Source organism: Choristoneura fumiferana, chromosome 9, assembly GCF_025370935.1.
Source record: "Choristoneura fumiferana chromosome 9, NRCan_CFum_1, whole genome shotgun sequence".
In the NCBI taxonomy this organism is placed as follows: Eukaryota; Metazoa; Arthropoda; class Insecta; order Lepidoptera; family Tortricidae; genus Choristoneura; species Choristoneura fumiferana.
The window spans coordinates 5,102,864-5,125,412 of record NC_133480.1 but is presented as its reverse complement, the minus strand read 5'-3'; the positions used below and the strand labels follow the sequence as shown (position 1 = coordinate 5,125,412).

The 22,549-nt window shown below is 39.9% G+C and overlaps 3 protein-coding genes across 3 annotated transcripts; 1 reads left to right on the top strand and 2 right to left on the bottom strand.

Moving 5' to 3' along the window:
- Positions 1–8,728: 8,728 nt before the first annotated feature.
- LOC141431027 (uncharacterized) lies at positions 8,729–12,456 on the bottom strand. Its single transcript, XM_074091991.1, has 2 exons — positions 11,797–12,456; positions 8,729–11,278 (listed from the first exon to the last, which is right to left on the bottom strand). Exons 1-2 carry the CDS (start codon positions 12,194–12,196, stop codon positions 11,199–11,201), a joined length of 480 nt encoding a protein of 159 aa, XP_073948092.1. The 5' UTR covers positions 12,197–12,456; the 3' UTR covers positions 8,729–11,198.
- A 3,351-nt stretch (positions 12,457–15,807) lies between these two features.
- Positions 15,808–16,868, top strand: LOC141431478 (uncharacterized). Its single transcript, XM_074092667.1, has 2 exons — positions 15,808–16,685; positions 16,853–16,868. The coding sequence occupies exons 1-2, from the start codon at positions 15,808–15,810 to the stop codon at positions 16,866–16,868; spliced, it is 894 nt and encodes a 297-aa protein (XP_073948768.1).
- Positions 16,869–20,530: 3,662 nt separating this feature from the next.
- On the bottom strand, positions 20,531–21,660 carry LOC141430791 (3-oxoacyl-[acyl-carrier-protein] reductase FabG-like). Its single transcript, XM_074091644.1, has one exon. The coding sequence runs from the start codon at positions 21,608–21,610 to the stop codon at positions 20,825–20,827; it is 786 nt and encodes a 261-aa protein (XP_073947745.1). The 5' UTR covers positions 21,611–21,660; the 3' UTR covers positions 20,531–20,824.
- Between the last annotated feature and the right edge of the window lie 889 nt (positions 21,661–22,549).

Below are 22,549 nucleotides of genomic sequence, written 5' to 3'. Positions count from 1 at the left end.
GAATATTTTTGCTGAATTTGCGATGAGAGTATTATAGTATTAGAAAATTACTACTAGAGTCAATTCAATTATTAATCTACTATTTAAGTCGAAAATTTGACTTTGTATGCGGTACCATTAGCTTTCGGGTAGAGGAAAATTTTGTGTGTAAACATACATAAACCTATGAAGCAATACGATTATAGTTATGTATGAAGTTCTCAATTCGACTCTGTGCGCACGGGAACTGCAGTCTAAACTATCTCAATCTAAAAGGAGACCTGTGCCCAACAGTTAGATGTGTGAAGAGGAATTAGTGCACTAGATGTCTAGTAATTAGTCAAGTAAACAATTTTAATAATTTCCATGGATGTAAATACGAGAATAGGTTTGCAAAACAAAAAATAAAAAATAATTTGATTACTAAGGTACTCATCTTTGTAATGGACTGACTGTTAATTAATTATCTAAATAGACTAAAAATAAATGTAGCCAAATGTCTAGAGTAAGTTTACAAATTAAAGAAAACAATGTACCAGTTTTATTATAAGTACTATGGTTATTGGCAATGGATAGATTATAATTATATACAGTACAAGCCAGTATCCGTCAAGACGTCAAGAAGCAGCACAGAAAGGACCTTTTTGAACCATCTTAAGCTTGCTTCATTTATTTCTTATTCTTGCCATCCAATAGATAAAGCTAAAGCTATGATTGGTTATTTGGAGTCTTTTTGTATTTTTTATTTCAACTCCAAATTTGTTACTTTTACGGGTATCCCGTGAAACCATATCGAAAATACAAACTGAGACATGGATGCACAGAAAAACCAGAAAAAGAGACCAGCGCTAAAGTAGCGTAGTAGAAATAAGCAACCTGAGATATGTATGCATAGGAAAAATTCGTGTCTAAATTCCTGTCCAGCGGTGGTGTAGGGGTTATAGCACGCAGCACGGATTGCTGAGGACCTGGGTTCGATTCCCAGCGCTGGTCTCTTTTTTTGGTTTTTCTGTGCATCCATGTCTCAGTTTGTATTTTCGATAAAGCTAAAGCTGTCTATCCTCCCGCTCGAGTCTCAAAGGGCCTAAAAATTTCAGCTCATTTAGACTCCAAGTGCCTGCTAAGCACCAGCAGATGTTCCTGCGTGTTTTAGGGTAGCGACGAAAACGAGTTTCAAAAATCCCTAGTTTTTTTTATGTAACTTTTGTGTATTTTATATGTCTTTTTGTGTACCTATTATTTTTTTGTATCTTCTTCTTCGTCGTTTCACTCTTGACAGAGTGGTCGTGGTCATCATTTTCTAGGTGCTGGTAGCAAGCTTAACAATACGCCTCCATTCCTCCCTGACAGCCGCCTTCCTTATGCTTGCGTGTAGTGGTCCTTCTATTGCTGCTTTGACCTGGTGAATAATTTATTTCGTTGAATGAAAGGTCTTTTTAGTGAAATAAACAGTAATTTATTAAATCACACACAAATTGGTACACGCTCATGGCGGTTCGTTAGGCAGACTGACTACACCAGTGTTGCCATTATAATTTTGTATTAAACAAGTACCCGGGGCAATCAAACTTAATAACTATTCAAGGTGAAGTACCGAACTCTAATTATTTCTTAAAGTTATTTAATTAAGTTATAATCTCACTTATTGTACCTTGATAATTGAAATTCTGGTTTTCTTTAATAATAGTTATTAGTTTACTAATAGTAAAAAGGTAAGTGTACACAGGTAAGATAACAAGGTAAGTATACCAGTAAGGTAACTAGGTAAATATACAGGTAAGATAACAAGGTAAGTATACAGGTAAGGTAACAAGGTAAGTATACCAGTAAGGTAACTAGGTAAATATACAGGTAAGGTAACAAGGTAAGTATACCAGTAAGGTAACTAGATAAATATACAGGTAAGGTAACAAGGTAAGTACCCATTTTACTTTTTATTTAATAAGGTGTAGTATTTTTTAATATAAATTAATTGTTAGAATAATATAAGTCTAGTTTAAAATATTTAAGTTTATCATGTTAATATGACTTCTAAATAAAGAATGTGAATAAACATCTTGCATTATTTTACTTTAATTAGGACCTTTTAATTATATTTTTCAAATGTTTCTGTTAAGATTTACTTGCACCATGCTATATTAAAAATGACACTGTTTTACAATTTGAAAATCAATCATCATCATAAAAGGGTAGCAATGAAATTTTGTTGATTGCCATACATTTTTCCGACTTATTAGGGAGTCGCAACTTTACCAAGCGGACTCTACCATCTTTTCCAGGGTATATGTCAGACACTATGGCTAAAGGCCACGTCAGGGGCGCGGTATTTTCGTGAATGAGTACTAACTGCCCCTTTTCAATGTTTTTATGTGGCTGCCGCCATTTTGGCTTGCTCTGCAGCTGATTCAGGTAAGTTTTTGACCAAACATTCCAAAACTGTTGTACGCATCGAGTGGTCAACTTCCATAGTTTTAGTCTGTTGGTCGGAGTAGAGGTATAATCCAATTCTGGGACCACATTTAACTGTCTACCTATCAAAAAGTGCCCCGGCGTTAGACATGAGAAATCTTGACCGTCTCTTGTTATGGGAGCCAAAGGTCGTGAATTTAACACACCTTCTACTTGAATTAGTACTGTTTGAAATTCTTCGTAAGTAAGTGAGATTTTTCCTATAACACGGCGTAGGTGATGTTTTGTACTACGGACCCCCGCTTCCCATAGACCTCCCCATGTTGGGGAATATGCAGGTATATACTTAAACTCTACCCCTTTTTGTGTTGCAAAATTAACGATTTTAAAAGTGCTGTCTTTATCCTTGCACATTTTATACAATTCATTTAGCTGATTGTTACAGCCTTTGAAATTAGTTGCATTGTCACAATAAATTTTACTAGGGAGTCCTCTACGGCTTATGAATCTTTTAAGAGCTGCCAAGAAAGCATCGCTCGTTAGGTCCAATACCAATTCTAAATGTATTGCTTTTGTACAAAAACATACAAATAGAACAACATAGCCTTTAGTTATTATCGATTTTCTAATGCTGGACTGTTTGATGTCAAATGGTCCGCAGTAGTCAACGCCTACAGTTTGAAAAGGAGAAGCTTGGTTAACCCTGTCATGTGGTAGCGAACCCATGAGTTGCTTAGATGCTTCTGCTTTTAATTTAAAACAACGTATGCACCTATGTATCACCTTTTTTATTTGACGAATCCCACCAACAATCCAGTATCTCAAAGATAAATTGTAAAATGTTGTTTTTGCACCTCCATGAAGTAAATTTATGCTGTGCTCATATTCAATCATAAGTTTGGTCACATTGCAATCACCTGGCATTAAAAGGGGATGTCGCTGATTATAAGGGACTTTGGCATTTTCGACTCTACCTCCTACTCTCAGCGCTCCATTTACCAATTTATTCTACGCCGAAGCTAAAGAGAATATTTTGAAAATACCACCAACAAACAAAATGGAAAACAAACAAACAACATCCAAAACAACACCACCGGAAACGGAGTCAAGTTCAAGCTTGACAAAAGAAGAACAAATGTTCTTCGCTTTTGACGACATAACTGTAATTCCCAGTCATGATTTACTGGATGGAGGTACTCAGGACATAGAGCCGCAACTCTACTTAGAGAGTTTAGAATCTCGAGTTAGATCTGCGCTAAATGCGTCCAAAGGGTTCCACGATCTTGTAACTCTCGCTGAGTCTTACGACGATGACTCAAAAGTTAACATTAGACTAAACACTTCACCAGTGCAGTCTAATGAATTCATGACCGTGATAGAGGACATGGCAGTTAAAGACTCGATAAAGATGGATACGCCTTATGGCGAATTTATCGTACCGAATCCAACTGTCCAATCAATCTCAAAATATCACAAAGTCTTGAATAGCCTAGCAGCAGCTAATTTGAAGACTCTCTGGGATTTGTCGCTATTGACATCCAAAGAGAAGATTGATATGAAAGCTACTGCAAAGCACATAACCGCTATTTGCGAACAAGCTGTTCGGAAGCATTCGAAGACGTCTGACAGAAGAGATATTTTAAAAAGTATCTTAAGTGTTATGATGGTTGAACGCATCAAAGAACGTGAACTTGCGCGCATAAGCGACCACTACAGTAAGCCAGAAATGTGGGTTGACCCACTTACTAATGGATTATGGGTAGTGAATCCTGCAGAAAAACACCCATCACTGGGCGCTGCACGGGTTAGAAAAGTCGTCTCGTTCTATGAGCTAGATGACAATATGTCACAGAGTCTGATTTTATTATCATTCTCGCACAACCCGAGGGAGACAGCTTCCGCAAAGCTAAATCTCTTCTCAAAGGTTAAAGGTGACAAAAGGATTCATATTAAGGAAAATCCCAGACGAGTACTCGCGCGAGTATTCTCAGAGGCCGAATTGAATCAAAACGAAGTGAAGGCAATGATTTTTACCAAACCACGAGAACCAACACCAACTTGTCCACTGTGTAATACACACGTGGAGTTAGATGGTATAACTTACCATAAAGAGTGTGACGTAATCAAATGGTTGGTAGAAAACTTTTTCTTCAAGTATGATCGTGAGCTGGGTGTGCTATCTACACAAAGAGTAGTATATCTAGACCATAATCAAAGATGTCTCTTGGAATCAATCCAAAAGCATCACAAAACTTTAAACTCACCTTTTAAAAGAAAAGGAGAAGCTTGGTTAACCCTGTCATGTGGTAGCGAACCCATGGGTTGCTTAGATGCTTCTGCTTTTAATTTAAAACAACCTATGCACCTATGTATCACCTTTTTTATTTGACGAATCCCACCAACAATCCAGTATCTCAAAGATAAATTGTAAAATGTTGTTTTTGCACCTCCATGAAGTAAATTTATGCTGTGCTCATATTCAATCATAAGTTTGGTCACATTGCAATCACCTGGCATTAAAAGGGGATGTCGCTGATTATAAGGGACTTTGGCATTTTCGACTCTACCTCCTACTCTCAGCGCTCCATTTACCAATTTATTCTACGCCGAAGCTAAAGAGAATATTTTGAAAATACCACCAACAAACAAAATGGAAAACAAACAAACAACATCCAAAACAACACCACCGGAAACGGAGTCAAGTTCAAGCTTGACAAAAGAAGAACAAATGTTCTTCGCTTTTGACGACATAACTGTAATTCCCAGTCATGATTTACTGGATGGAGGTACTCAGGACATAGAGCCGCAACTCTACTTAGAGAGTTTAGAATCTCGAGTTAGATCTGCGCTAAATGCGTCCAAAGGATTCCACGATCTTGTAACTCTCGCTGAGTCTTACGACGATGACTCAAAAGTTAACATTAGACTAAACACTTCACCAGTGCAGTCTAATGAATTCATGACCGTGATAGAGGACATGGCAGTTAAAGACTCGATAAAGATGGATACGCCTTATGGCGAATTTATCGTACCGAATCCAACTGTCCAATCAATCTCAAAATATCACAAAGTCTTGAATAGCCTAGCAGCAGCTAATTTGAAGACTCTCTGGGATTTGTCGCTATTGACATCCAAAGAGAAGATTGATATGAAAGCTACTGCAAAGCACATAACCGCTATTTGCGAACAAGCTGTTCGGAAGCATTCGAAGACGTCTGACAGAAGAGATATTTTAAAAAGTATCTTAAGTGTTATGATGGTTGAACGCATCAAAGAACGTGAACTAGCGCGCATAAGCGACCACTACAGTAAGCCAGAAATGTGAGTTGACCCACTTACTAATGGATTATGGGTAGTGAATCCTGCAGAAAAACACCCATCACTGGGCGCTGCACGGGTTAGAAAAGTCGTCTCGTTCTATGAGCTAGATGACAATATGTCACAGAGTCTGATTTTATTATCATTCTCGCACAACCCGAGGGAGACAGCTTCCGCAAAGCTAAATCTCTTCTCAAAGGTTAAAGGTGACAAAAGGATTCATATTAAGGAAAATCCCAGACGAGTACTCGCGCGAGTATTCTCAGAGGCCGAATTGAATCAAAACGAAGTGAAGGCAATGATTTTTACCAAACCACGAGAACCAACACCAACTTGTCCACTGTGTAATACACACGTGGAGTTAGATGGTATAACTTACCATAAAGAGTGTGACGTAATCAAATGGTTGGTAGAAAACTTTTTCTTCAAGTATGATCGTGAGCTGGGTGTGCTATCTACACAAAGAGTAGTATATCTAGACCATAATCAAAGATGTCTCTTGGAATCAATCCAAAAGCATCACAAAACTTTAAACTCACCTTTTAAAAGAAAAGGAGAAGCTTGGTTAACCCTGTCATGTGGTAGCGAACCCATGAGTTGCTTAGATGCTTCTGCTTTTAATTTAAAACAACCTATGCACCTATGTATCACCTTTTTTATTTGACGAATCCCACCAACAATCCAGTATCTCAAAGATAAATTGTAAAATGTTGTTTTTGCACCTCCATGAAGTAAATTTATGCTGTGCTCATATTCAATCATAAGTTTGGTCACATTGCAATCACCTGGCATTAAAAGGGGATGTCGCTGATTATAAGGGACTTTGGCATTTTCGACTCTACCTCCTACTCTCAGCGCTCCATTTACCAATTTATTCTACGCCGAAGCTAAAGAGAATATTTTGAAAATACCACCAACAAACAAAATGGAAAACAAACAAACAACATCCAAAACAACACCACCGGAAACGGAGTCAAGTTCAAGCTTGACAAAAGAAGAACAAATGTTCTTCGCTTTTGACGACATAACTGTAATTCCCAGTCAGGATTTACTGGATGGAGGTACTCAGGACATAGAGCCGCAACTCTACTTAGAGAGTTTAGAATCTCGAGTTAGATCTGCGCTAAATGCGTCCAAAGGATTCCACGATCTTGTAACTCTCGCTGAGTCTTACGACGATGACTCAAAAGTTAACATTAGACTAAACACTTCACCAGTGCAGTCTAATGAATTCATGACCGTGATAGAGGACATGGCAGTTAAAGACTCGATAAAGATGGATACGCCTTATGGCGAATTTATCGTACCGAATCCAACTGTCCAATCAATCTCAAAATATCACAAAGTCTTGAATAGCCTAGCAGCAGCTAATTTGAAGACTCTCTGGGATTTGTCGCTATTGACATCCAAAGAGAAGATTGATATGAAAGCTACTGCAAAGCACATAACCGCTATTTGCGAACAAGCTGTTCGGAAGCATTCGAAGACGTCTGACAGAAGAGATATTTTAAAAAGTATCTTAAGTGTTATGATGGTTGAACGCATCAAAGAACGTGAACTTGCGCGCATAAGCGACCACTACAGTAAGCCAGAAATGTGAGTTGACCCACTTACTAATGGATTATGGGTAGTGAATCCTGCAGAAAAACACCCATCACTGGGCGCTGCACGGGTTAGAAAAGTCGTCTCGTTCTATGAGCTAGATGACAATATGTCACAGAGTCTGATTTTATTATCATTCTCGCACAACCCGAGGGAGACAGCTTCCGCAAAGCTAAATCTCTTCTCAAAGGTTAAAGGTGACAAAAGGATTCATATTAAGGAAAATCCCAGACGAGTACTCGCGCGAGTATTCTCAGAGGCCGAATTGAATCAAAACGAAGTGAAGGCAATGATTTTTACCAAACCACGAGAACCAACACCAACTTGTCCACTGTGTAATATACACGTGGAGTTAGATGGTATAACTTACCATAAAGAGTGTGACGTAATCAAATGGTTGGTAGAAAACTTTTTCTTCAAGTATGATCGTGAGCTGGGTGTGCTATCTACACAAAGAGTAGTATATCTAGACCATAATCAAAGATGTCTCTTGGAATCAATCCAAAAGCATCACAAAACTTTAAACTCACCTTTTAAAAGAAAAGGAGAAGCTTGGTTAACCCTGTCATGTGGTAGCGAACCCATGAGTTGCTTAGATGCTTCTGCTTTTAATTTAAAACAACCTATGCACCTATGTATCACCTTTTTTATTTGACGAATCCCACCAACAATCCAGTATCTCAAAGATAAATTGTAACATGTTGTTTTTGCACCTCCATGAAGTAAATTTATGCTGTGCTCATATTCAATCATAAGTTTGGTCACATTGCAATCACCTGGCATTAAAAGGGGATGTCGCTGATTATAAGGGACTTTGGCATTTTCGACTCTACCTCCTACTCTCAGCGCTCCATTTACCAATTTATTCTACGCCGAAGCTAAAGAGAATATTTTGAAAATACCACCAACAAACAAAATGGAAATCAAACAAACAACATCCAAAACAACACCACCGGAAACGGAGTCAAGTTCAAGCTTGACAAAAGAAGAACAAATGTTCTTCGCTTTTGACGACATAACTGTAATTCCCAGTCAGGATTTACTGGATGGAGGTACTCAGGACATAGAGCCGCAACTCTACTTAGAGAGTTTAGAATCTCGAGTTAGATCTGCGCTAAATGCGTCCAAAGGATTCCACGATCTTGTAACTCTCGCTGAGTCTTACGACGATGACTCAAAAGTTAACATTAGACTAAACACTTCACCAGTGCAGTCTAATGAATTCATGACCGTGATAGAGGACATGGCAGTTAAAGACTCGATAAAGATGGATACGCCTTATGGCGAATTTATCGTACCGAATCCAACTGTCCAATCAATCTCAAAATATCACAAAGTCTTGAATAGCCTAGCAGCAGCTAATTTGAAGACTCTGGGATTTGTCGCTATTGACATCCAAAGAGAAGATTGATATGAAAGCTACTGCAAAGCACATAACCGCTATTTGCGAACAAGCTGTTCGGAAGCATTCGAAGACGTCTGACAGAAGAGATATTTTAAAAAGTATCTTAAGTGTTATGATGGTTGAACGCATCAAAGAACGTGAACTAGCGCGCATAAGCGACCACTACAGTAAGCCAGAAATGTGAGTTGACCCACTTACTAATGGATTATGGGTAGTGAATCCTGCAGAAAAACACCCATCACTGGGCGCTGCACGGGTTAGAAAAGTCGTCTCGTTCTATGAGCTAGATGACAATATGTCACAGAGTCTGATTTTATTATCATTCTCGCACAACCCGAGGGAGACAGCTTCCGCAAAGCTAAATCTCTTCTCAAAGGTTAAAGGTGACAAAAGGATTCATATTAAGGAAAATCCCAGACGAGTACTCGCGCGAGTATTCTCAGAGGCCGAATTGAATCAAAACGAAGTGAAGGCAATGATTTTTACCAAACCACGAGAACCAACACCAACTTGTCCACTGTGTAATACACACGTGGAGTTAGATGGTATAACTTACCATAAAGAGTGTGACGTAATCAAATGGTTGGTAGAAAACTTTTTCTTCAAGTATGATCGTGAGCTGGGTGTGCTATCTACACAAAGAGTAGTATATCTAGACCATAATCAAAGATGTCTCTTGGAATCAATCCAAAAGCATCACAAAACTTTAAACTCACCTTTTAAAAGAAAAGGAGAAGCTTGGTTAACCCTGTCATGTGGTAGCGAACCCATGAGTTGCTTAGATGCTTCTGCTTTTAATTTAAAACAACCTATGCACCTATGTATCACCTTTTTTATTTGACGAATCCCACCAACAATCCAGTATCTCAAAGATAAATTGTAAAATGTTGTTTTTGCACCTCCATGAAGTAAATTTATGCTGTGCTCATATTCAATCATAAGTTTGGTCACATTGCAATCACCTGGCATTAAAAGGGGATGTCGCTGATTATAAGGGACTTTGGCATTTTCGACTCTACCTCCTACTCTCAGCGCTCCATTTACATCTATAAACAGCGACAGGTTAGACAGCGATCCATCGATATGTTTACCCTTATTTAGTTTATTAAATTCTTTTTGAAAGTGATTGTTTTGAATGTACATAACAATTTTTAACATAGCATGCCGCAACTCACTTACAGTATAAATTAATTTAACATGTGATTCATTGGGTTTTTGTAACATCTTATTGCTTTTGCTTTTACAATTATTGTAAAATCTATAAATTACCGCAATTATGCGTTGTAGTCGCAAAATATTTGAACATTTTTCAAAAATTTGTAGAGCTTCATGTTGATCCAAGGCACTGCAAGTCACAGCCACACTCTCAATGTCAGGATTTCCTGTTGAATCATTAAATTCTAGCTTTAAAGCTTTTTGACACTCCATGTTATCACACATAGAGTTTTGGCAGTGGACTGTAAATATGTTTTCTTTTAAAAATTCAGGGCCGTGCCACCAAAGTGTAGATGTGACCAATGTGCTTGGATCAACTCCCCTGGACACTAGGTCTGCTGGATTATCCGCTCCTGCAATGTGATGCCATGCGTCCAAGGAAGTAATGTTATTTATTTCATGAACTCTATTTTTTACAAAAACATCATGCTTATTGTACCTTGCCTTTATCCAGGCTAAGGCCACCATTGAGTCTGTGAATAACATTATGTCTTGGATATTTATTATTTCTTTAACCTTTGATATAAGATTAGCTAATAGGCATGCACTCGAGATTTCGAGCTTTGGTATTGTTAGTTTTTGCTTAGCAGAGGCAACACGTGACTTAGCACACAACAAGTTTACATGTGTTTCCCCTGCATGACAAGCTCGTACATAAATGCAGCAGCCGTAAGCTGCTTGTGAAGCGTCACAGAAACCCATTAATTGAACATTACTTGCATTTTTAATTTTTAAGTTCCTATTGACAAATATAGGTTCCATCACCGAGAGCTTGGAATAAAAAGCATTCCAGTTTTGCAGAAAGTCATCAGGTAAAGTATCATCCCAGTCCTTTTTCATTTGCCATAACATTTGCAGGAATAGCTTTCCCTTTAAAATGATGGGTGCAACTATACCAAGCGGATCAAACATGCTACCAATACAACTCAATACCGATCTTTTAGACCATTTAAAATTTTCTTGCCCGTTTGAAAAGTGTATTTTGAAGTTGTCACTTTTTATGTCATAGGAAATGCCTAGAGCTTTTAATACAACATGCTGTCCTTGCAATTCAACACTGTCAAAGTGTTGTTTGGTGGCTGGTATATTTTGTAATAGGTCCGGATGGCTAGCCGCCCATTTGTGCAACTCTAAGCTCCCTTTGGTTAATAAAGCAATAGTTTGATCCCTTACCTCAATGGCATGTTGAAGAGAAGTTGTAGAACCCGATAAAATGTCGTCTACATACGTGTTTTCTCTCAAAACCTGAGCAGCTAGTGGATACTCTTTCTCATTCTGGTCTGCCAGCATCTTCAAGCACCGTGTTGCCAGGTAACTGGAACTTTTCAGGCCAAATGTCACCGTGCTGAGCTGTAAACATATGATGGGATCAGCTGGTTTTTCTTTCCAGAGAATATTCTGAAGGTATCTTTGCGAAGGATGCAAATCTATGCTTCTGAACATATTTTTTATGTCAGTGACAAATACATACTCATATGTGCGAAACTTTAGCAGTATGTCAAAGAGATCTCTTTGATCTATTTTGCCATTGTATAGTACATCATTTAATGAGGTATTAGCATTTGTTTTGGCGCTTCCATCAAACACGACTCTAACTTTAGTTGTCTTTTTGTCCGTACGTATCACTGCGTGGTGGGACAAGAAATAGAGCTCCTCAAATGGTATTTTGCTCTTGTTTATGTCATACAATTTTGCATGACCCATGTCTATGTAACCCTTTATGACTTTAGAATACTGAAACAACAATTCTTGATCATTTGAGAGCCTTTTATGCAGTTGCTCCAGTCTTTGATAGGCAATGGAAAATGAATTTCCTAGCTGCAATGATTGCATCGGTTGCTTAAGAGGTAGCTGTACTTGAAACTTACCATTTATTAAGGTAGTTGATGCTTTAAAGGCCGCTTCGCAAATTTCTTCTTCGCTTGGGGCTGCATTTTCATTGGGGGATTCTTCCTTTTCAGCAGTCAAAGGTGCCGTTTCTGTCTCCCAAAACCTTTCTACCAATTGAGACAAAGACTGCTGCTCGCTAAATGAGCAGTGTAAAGTAACAGCACAGTTGTTAGTAACCTTCATACATGCATTATTAACTTTCCCTGATACCACCCAACCAAATTTAGTATTCATTAGTAGCGGGCCATTTTCAATCTTAAACTGTCCCGGCACAATGCAATTAAAGAATATATCAGCTGACAACAGCACATCAATTTCACCTGGGTTATTGAACCCATCATCTGCAAGCATCAAGCTGGGGGGCAAAATGCTATTCATGACAATATGTTGTTGTGGCAAAGGACATGTTATTTTGTTTACAATTGAACACAGCACATTTTCTTTATATGTGTCATCAAAGTTACTAATTTTAATAATAACAGCCTGCTGCACTGGACTGCTCTTTTGCCCCAATGTTACAATATTTAAGTCCTTCTTAAGAACATTTTTTATTTTTAGCTTTTCTACCAAGCTTTGAGTGATAAAAGATGACTGACTGCCAGTGTCAAGAAGTCCCCTGGCGAATATGTGAGTACCGTCCTCACATAAAAATTTTAATTTGGTTGTTGGCAAAAGGACAGTACAGTGAGGCAAGCTATTATGCATATTGATATTGTCAATTGCATCTTGTTTGATTTCTTTGCGCTCTTCCTCATTTAAATGAAGGAGAGTGTTGTGTTCTTTTGACTTGCATGTTACACATTTTAACTTTAAAATACATTTCTTGATGTGCCTATTCATGCATATTAAACACAAATTGTTTGCTTGCACAAAGCTTATCCTATCATTAACTGAAGCCAACTTAAAAGTAGGGCAAGCAAACAGTTTATGATTTTCGTTCTGACAGTATACACACTTTATTGTTTTTTGTTTCACAACATTTGGCATTGATACCTGTGATTTTTCGAAAGGCTTTCTGACTGGTACCTGCTTTTGACTCTCCTCAAAACTGGATGCTCGTTCTTCCAAATATGACAGCAAACCTGACACTGTGGGTAAATTACCCTTTTTACGATCCATGTGATATTGTCTTGCACTAAACTGATCCAACTTGCGCATCAGAATTGGTAGCAGCAGCATATCCCAAGCATCTATATCTTGTTCCATGTTTTTCAATGCACCCAGGTGCTGGCGCACATGAGATACAAAATCACGAAGGTTTGCAGCAGTTCCTTTTGCCATGTTTGGATAATCTAAAATCTGATTTACATGGCTTGTTATTAGCACTGCAGGGTTATCATATCTGTCATTTAAAAGCCTTTTTGCTTCTTGATAAGAGCTGTCACATAGAGGAAGTCCTTCTATCAGGGCAGCAGCTTCCTTTTTGAGGTGCGTTTTCAGGTAATACAGCTTTTGAACTGGAGCTAGCGAGGCATCACAGTCAATGATTGCAGTGAACAACTCAATGAATGGTTTGTATTTTGTTATGTCCTCTCCTGTATATGTTGGCAGTTCCAGATGAGGCAGCTTGCTGGATCCTGTGCGTTGAACTTGTGGCGGCGGTGATGTATTTCTAGCCGTCGTAAGGTTGTCGAATTTGGCACACAGTTGATAGTAACGATCTTCTAAATTGTTGGTCATAAAATCCGCTTCGTCTGTTTTGTTTTCGAGGATATTTATTTTGAGCTGAATTTCTCTATACTGTTCCAGCGTTTTTTCCAAACCTGATATTCTTTTTGTTATTATTTGTAATGTCGACGCTGTGGTGTCATTTTCATTGGCCGTCACGTAATGTTCGACCCGTGTAACTTGCGCCTTACACTGGCCTGCTGCTGCACGCAGCCGCTTCAATTCATCATTAGTTTCAGACATTTTTCTGGAATTTTTGCAATTGGAAGAAATGTTGAGATTTTCGATTCTTCGATTACGCACCGCGAATCTTTTCTGACACTGTCGTTGACATTCTGACGTTTCGCAGCGTTACTATGAGTTCGAATGCGGTAGTTTTTGTTCTCGTTTGGTTGAGGCGTTTTTCTCGCCCAACTCGATCGAGTGAGTTGTGAGTGAGTCGTGCCGAACCGCATGTACTACTGTAGATAACCTCTTTTCCACAATGCTTCTTGAAATTATGAAAAGTTTTTAAGTATTGGTTGCACAGTTTCTGTTTTACGCGTATTTTGATTAATAAATGTACTTTTAAGTTGTATTTCACTTTGTTAAGACTGTTTTATGCTCGTAACAGTTAGCTTCGGGAGCACACCGCACAACACAATTTTCACGAATTTTAGGCACTGTTTCAATAAATATCCCTTCGATGGACCACTTGAATAATTTATTTCGTTGAATGAAAGGTCTTTTTAGTGAAATAAACAGTAATTTATTAAATCACACACAAATTGGTACACGCTCATGGCGGTTCGTTAGGCAGACTGACTCAAAGAGTAAAGTAATGTATATGAGAAAGAGTGGCAACTCTATGGTCAAATTGCATGTATGGAAAGAGCTGCCATCTAAAGTTTTATAGGGTAACTAAGTTTGACATATACTTACATATAGATGTACATCTATATTTTATTAGATAGTATGCATACTACGCAATTGGTACGTACGATGGAATGAGATTTAAGAAGATGCGTATTCGGTTATCAATACCTGACTACACCAGTGTTGCCATTATAATTTTGTATTAAACACCTGGTCTGTCCATCTCATAGGCGATCTACCTCGTGGCCTAGTGCCTTCGACTTTCCCCTGGATCACAAGTCGCTCCATAGCTGCGTCTCCTTTACTACATATGTGTCCGAAAAAAGTAAGGATGCGAGACTGCACTATGGACGATAGACGCTGTTTAATGCCGAGTTCTTGGAGTATGGACTCATTGGTACGGAATTCAGTCCATGAAACTCCCAGCATTCTCCTCCAGCACCACATTTCTAGAGCGTCTATCTTCCTTCGCTCCACCTCACGCAGCGTCCACGTTTCTGCGGCGTAGAGAAATATGGGGAACACGAGCGCTCGAACAAGTCGGATTTTTGTTGACCTATAAATGTTGCGGCTCCTCCATATTTTCCTCAACCTGTCCATTGCAGACCTAGCAATCGCCATACGTCTCTTCACCTCGTCGACGCATCCACCGCTATTCGTGATTAAGGCTCCCAGATAAATGTACGATTGAACCACATCACAATTCGCAATTTCTACTATTTCTGGTGAATTGTTATTCATGCGATCGACAATCATCATTTTTGTCTTACAACGGTTGATCTTAAGTCCAAAGTCGAGGCTGACGCGTTCCATTTTTCTGAGAAGTTCTTCCATGTGGCGAGGGCTAGTAGCGAACAGAGTTGTATCGTCCGCATATCTTAGGTTAGAAATCTTCAAACCACCAATTGAAATACCATCAGTCCACTCTTCAAGTGTAATTCTCATTATGAGTTCTGTGTACACATTAAAGAGAAGAGGAGAAATAATACATCCCTGGCGGACTCCGGCGCTGGGGTGCAGGTGGCTTGAAAGAATATCGTCTGCCCGAACCGAGGCTGTGGCGTCCTCATACAGTCTTCGGATAAGGTGCACTAAGTGTTTTGGAGCACCCATTGCGGTTAATGTGTTCCAGAGTTTAGGCCATTTGACCGAGTCAAATGCTTTAGAAAAGTCTTTTTTGTAAAAAAATTTTGTATAATTTTGTATTTTACAGCGCTAAATTCCATAAGTTAGGCTCGTATTTGTTGTATAATGGTTTTAATGTAAAGTATGTGGGTATACTTAGTGGCATTGAATATTGAAGGTAGCTATACAATAAACCAGTGTTTGACCACGCATCTGAGTTTTACTACATGGTGACAGCAGTAAATCGATTAAAATATATTAATCGCGTATTAAGTTAGTGTTAAGTGCACTATTTATTCATATTATACTGCGTTGCGTGTTAAAGTAACGAACGAGTGAATATGGAACACGCACGTCCTCCGCCAGAATTAAATGTTGAGGGCAGCGCAGCGTTGCGCGCCGAGGCATGGAAAAAATGGTGGAAGCAATTTTCGGTGTTTTTGAAAGCATCGGGCGTAAACAAAGAGGCGAAGGATGTGCAAGCTTGTCTGCTGGTCAACCTCATTGGCGCCGAGGGGTATGAGATTTTCTCCACATTCACTTATACCAAGGAAGAAAGCGCCGACGACATTGATTGTGTCAAGAAAAAATTTGATAATCACTTCGGCACTAAAGTGAATGTTACGATGTTGCGTTTTAAATTTTTTACACGTAATCAGAACCCCGGCGAAACAGCGAGTCAATATGTAACGGCGTTAAAACTACTCAGTCAAGGTTGTGAATTTGAGTTATTGAACGACGGCCTAATAAGAGATCGACTCGTTTGCGGAATTTCTAGCAATGTGGTAAGAGACCGCTTGCTCAGGACGGACGGCTTGACGCTGGAGAAGGCGATACAGGTGTGTGAAGCGCAGGAGATGTCTTCAGAAGAAGGTCGCCAGATCGAACAAGCTCAAGCGTCCGCGTCATCGAGTACACAGGTAGACGCAGTCGGGCGGGCAAGCGCCGGGCGCGGGCGCCGAGGGCGCGGTCGGCGGGGCGCGCGGGGTGCCCGGCCGGGCCTACGGGCGCCGCGCGCAGCGCCCTGTGCGCGCTGCGGCAGCCCGTACTGCGACACCGAGTACTGTCCGGCGGCCAACGTAATGTGCTACGTGTGTGATACGCGCGGACATTTTGCAAAGGTCTGTACCAAGAGAGGCAAAGGTGGTCGCGTGGATTGTGTATCGGTTGCTGATTATGCGGAGAATTCGGATGATGATGAACTTTACGTAGATGTACTGTATGTTAGTGCAATTAACAATAAAAATAGTGGAAAAAATGTGACGAAGGAATGGAATGAATTTTTGTACTGTAACGGTAAGAGAATTAATTTTAAATTAGATTCAGGCTCCATGTTAAACATTTTGTCCAAGTTCCAATATACGACCATGGGTTTGAATATTGTAGATCTACTTCCATTTAATAAAAAAGTATTTTCATATACTGGTAATCAAGTGCCCATCCTAGGAGAATGTGTTTTACATATTGAATATAAAAATAATGTACATAAAGTAAAATTTGTAATAGCTGATATGAGTTGTCAAAATATTTTGGGCTTGGATACTTGCATAAACCTCGGGGTAATTCAACGGGTAGATGCTTTAAGTGTCAACGATTACAAAGATCTGTTTCACGGATTAGGAGAATTACCAGGAAAGCATGACATCATAGTAGATCCGCATGTTCCGCCTGTGATTTGTCCAGTACGAAGAATACCGTTAGGCATGCGAGACAAATTACGCGACGAGTTAGCTAGGATGGAACAGTTGGGAGTGGTGAGAAAGGTCAGCCACCCAACACCCTGGGTGAACGCTATTGTTTTAGCAGCTAAAAAAAATGGTGATATTCGCGTATGCTTGGATCCCATGCACTTGAATCGGGCGGTGCGGCGCGCGCACTTCGCGCTGCCCACCGTGAGCGAGCTGGCGGCGCGGCTGCGCGGCGCGCGCTTCTTCAGCGTGCTGGACGCGCGCTGCGGCTTCTGGATGCTCAAGCTTGGCGACGCCAGCGCCGACCTCTGCACCTTCAATACGCCTTTTGGTAGGTATCAATTTTTACGCTTACCATACGGGATCAGCTGTGCGCCGGAGATGTTCCATGCGAAGGTGAGGCAATATTTGGAGGATCTCGAAGGTACCGATTCATTCATTGATGACATAATCGTCTGGGGATCCACAAAAGAGGAGCATGATTTGCGGCTCAAAAGGTTATTACAGAGGGCTCGAGACATCGGTATTAGATTTAATAAAGATAAATGTAAATTCGCGGTTTCGGAGATAAAATACTTAGGTCACGTTTTCGATCAGCGAGGTATGAGACCGGACGAGGACAAGGTGAGGGCCATAATGGACATGCCCGATCCAGAGGACAGGCGGGCGCTGGAACGGTTTCTGGGTGTAGTTAATTATTTAGCAAAATTTATACCTAACTATTCCGAAAATGTAAAAATATTGAGAGATCTTCTAAAAAAAAATGTGGAATGGACGTGGGACGAGCAGCATTCTGAGGCGGTACGTATATTAAAAGGAAAAATAGCGGCAGCGCCCGTGCTGGCCCTTTATAGCGAGAAGCAGCCTCTGGTGGTGTCGGTGGACGCGAGCGCGGCGGCATTGGGCGCCGTGCTGCTGCAGGGCGGCCGCCCAGTCGAGTTCGCCTCGCGCACGCTCACCGACACGCAGCAGCGGTACGCACAGATAGAAAAGGAGATGTTAGCGATCGTTTTCGCCTGCGAACGGTTCCATCAGTATATATTTGGCAGACGAGACGTTACCGTGCAAACAGACCACAAACCGCTCGAGGCGATTTTTAAAAAAACATTGTCGGCTGTGCCCGCGCGACTCCAGCGTATGAGGTTGCGTTTACAGAGCTACAGCTTCCAGGTGACGTACACCCCTGGCAAATATATGTACATAGCGGATACTCTGTCGCGTGCGGCATTGCCGGACCTGATGCATGAGCGGATGAACGATCAAATGGAGGCGCAGACGTGCTTCGTGTTAAATCATGTACAATTTAGCGATAATAAATTAAAAATGGTAAAAGAGCACATCAAAAACGACAAACTGAGTCACAAGCTCATCGCTTACGTCAAGAAAGGATGGCCAAAAACTAAATACGACGTCGATAACGACGTTAGAATTTTTTGGCCATATCGAGAGTGCATACATTATGAAGATGGTATATTATTAAAGAGCAATAAGATATTTATTCCAGAGTCATTACGCGCAGATATGTTGAACCGCATCCACGAGGGGCACTTGGGTATCGACAGGTGCAAGCGGCGCGCGCGCGACGTCATGTTCTGGCCGGGCCTGTCGCGCGACGTGGAACGCGCGGTGCGCGAGTGCGCCGCGTGTGCGCTGCTGGCGCCGGCGCCGCCGCGCGAGCCGCTGCTGCCGCACCCCGTGCCCATGGACCCATGGTATAAGGTCGGATCTGATATTTTTGAGCTAAACAAGAAATACTACTTGATTCTTGTAGATTACTTCTCCAACTACGTAGAAGTAAACCAATTAAATTCCATAAACAGTCAGTGTGTAATAATGGCTATGAAAGAGCAATTTGCCCGACATGGAATTCCCATAGAATTAATCACAGATAATGGACCGGCCTATTCTTCAAAAGAATTCAAAAGCTTTGTGTTGAAGTGGGACATTGCTCATGTCACTTCGTCACCACTGTACGCGAAGTCCAATGGAAAAAGTGAACGGGCGGTACGTACAGTTAAAAATATTATAAAAAAATGCGCATTATCGGGACAGGACTATCATTTGGGACTATTAAATTTTAGAAGTACGCCTAGGGATGGTATAGATTCGCCATGTCAGATATTAATGGGTAGAAAAATTCGCACACGCTTGCCCATGTATCAAAACAGCGAGGAAAAAACGAGTGACCATAAAAGAAACTTTAAGTCGATTGTTACTAAACAGTTGCAGCAAAAACACAATCATGACAGGTCAGCGCGCGATCTCCCACAACTACAAAACAAGGATGTTGTAGTGGTAGCGGATGGTCATAAGCGGCAATTCATGCAGGTAGTAAGGAGGGCTCCGGAGCCGCGGTCTTATATTTTACAGGACAGTGCAGGTCGGGAGTGTCGGCGTAACCGGCGTCACATCATTCGACGCCAGGCGCAGCGAGCTCGCGCCGGCGGCGCGCAAAACGCTGCTGGTGAGGAGGTGCCGCAGCCGTGCCCGAGCACGAGCGCGAGCGAGCACAGCGGCCCCACATTGGCGGCGGACACGCCCCAAGCCATGGGAGCCACGCCAACAGCGACGCAGGTAGTACCGACCCAAGTGCTTCACTCCAAGCATACCGAATTACTACCAGGCCCTACAACTAGGAGCAAAACCCGTAAACTAGATGGTTGTAAAATTCCCGAATTTGATTAAGTACCAAAACTATCACCAAATAATTAAAAAACCTGCCAGTATAACACAGCGCAATATTTGGGTATTTACAGGTTTGGTTACAGGTGTACCAATTTATTCCACATTCACCACACTTTATAATTTATATAACCTTAGGTATAAGATTTATGTGCACCTATGTTTCTTAAAATAAGCGTAATGGTTGCATAATTCATGTAATGTCATTTAAAAAAAAAAAAAAAAGAATTAGCATAAAATAAAGTTAAGTTTATGTTTTGTTAAGTACTATATACTAATTGCCTTCTTTTAACTTATGTAGTTATGTATAGGCATAAAGAAGAAATTGTTACCTACGAAGGCAAGTAGCAGTGTTTGTATGCATGCAGAGTAGGTTTAAATTTAGTTATAGAATAAACATGTTTTGTTATTAATGTGTCGATCGGAGTTCATTTTATATAGCATAAGTCATTAGTAAACCTATGATTTTGTAACCTGTGTTTCCGTAAGGAGGAAGATGTTGTATAATGGTTTTAATGTAAAGTATGTGGGTATACTTAGTGGCATTGAATATTGAAGGTAGCTATACAATAAACCAGTGTTTGACCACGCATCTGAGTTTTACTACAGTATTAGTTAGGCATAGAAATTTATGCTAGTCAATTATAATTACACTTCGAATTAACAAAAAAATACTAAAAAAACAATAATTACATAAAGTTTAACATTATTCTGTCTTTACTCAAAGTCTTTACTTTGAGCATAGATAGAAAAGTATTTTATCCATATTCATCCATCACGCAAAATGTCCCAACCGAAACTGATATCTCTCGTAGTTTCTAGCCAAGATTAGGACTCATTAGATTAATAGGTTGTCAACTAGGTTATACGTCACAAAACATTTGATTTTAAGGCTGACATAGTCATATTTAGTTACTCAACCCTCGTTAATATTAGATAAAAAAGATAATTTAATATTGAACACAAACATTATTTCACATGTTATAGCTTATTTCAATTCAATTCGTGAAGGTCCCGCCAATATTTGTCCGCCATCTATCGTAAAAATCGTTCCAGTTACATTCTTGGCCAAATCACTTGCCAAAAAGACAACAGCGTGTGCTACTTCCCTGGGCTCAATAATCTTTCCTAGCGGCATTTTCTTTTCCATATCATCGTACATTTTATCAGATTCTTCCTTACTAAAACCCATTTTTTCCAAAACAGGAGTCCTAGTTACTCCCGGTTTCACACAGTTTACTCGAACTCCCTTATCAGCCAGCTCTGCGGCAGCGTACTTAGTTATATATTCAACTCCCGCCTTGGAAACATTGTATCCGCAATGTCCTCTAATTATAATATCACTGACAATACTTGTGACATTAACAATGTTCCCTTTAGTCTTAGATAAATGAGGTTGGAAGCGAGAAATCATTATGTAAACTGAACGTAGATTCAAAATTATATTTCTATCAAATTTTTCTACGTTTGGCTCTAAAATTGTTTCAGGTATTATTCCTCCGACTATATTGAGTAGAATATCTAGTCTTCCAAAATTGTTCGTAACTTCTTGCTCGATCCTTATGACATCGTTCTCATTGGTTACATCAGCTGTCACAACCAGAGGCACTTTTCCCAGTGACTGGTGGCATTTTTTGGCTACACGGTGTAGATTTTCTGGTTTTCTTGCAACTAATATAAGTCGAGCTCCGAGTTCTGCTAGGAGAACGGACACAGCTTCTCCTATACCTGAACTAGCACCAGTTACAAGCACAACTTTTTCTGAAAAATTCATCTCTGGACTATAATTGCTTCTGCGATTGTTGCCTTATTAACAATTGAGATCACACTGGTTTCCTAGTTAATAGCCATGACTTATATAGCATCAGGATTGGTTTATGATGGTGTTACAAGATTGCCGTGAATAATTATCCATTGTAAAAGATTAAAACAGCTTGCGGTAAAACAGTATACTTACTTGATTTTAAGGAATCTTATCAAACTTATTAAAAATGTACTAAGACATTATCTTGAAGGCTAAAGGCTAGTTACTAAAGTATTAATAAGTAGTCTTGTTTTCGTTTCCAGTAATTGCACTCATATGTGTAGAAAAAAGTATTGGAACAAACATAAAGCACCAGTTGCGTGTACGGAACGGTGCGTGAACTGTCTAATTCTGTGTCATTTGTTTTCCCCTTTTACCATTATGTTGCAACGTTGGTTGCATTGCAACCTTAGTTGCAACCAACTTGCTACGTTGCAACCAATCTTTTGCTATTATCATCATACTAGTATTTTACCAAATAACTGTTTTAATTGTTGACAGTCATGATGTAATATTTTTACTGAATCCGTTAATTATTAAGAATTGTTCTAATACAAATCTAGGTAATCTAACCATAAAGGTCTCTACACATTACACCATATCATGCCATGACCGTAATAGGAACGTGTCAGACGGAGTGTCAAACGGAATGTCAAACGCATACAAGACGCGCGACGGCGACGGTGTAATGTGTGACCTTTAGAGTACTAAGTACACAAGTTTACGGGTTCGGCGGGAAAAAATATGACTTTCTAAAACGATGCGGATAATTTCAAAAAAGGTAATTAAGTAGGCTGTAGGTTGTTGTTGCAACAAAAATTTTCACTTTGAAGCTTAATATTTCAAAATAGACATCTGAATCGAAAAAAAAATCCCACTCCATGCGAAGGGAAGGTAAGTTCATCATTT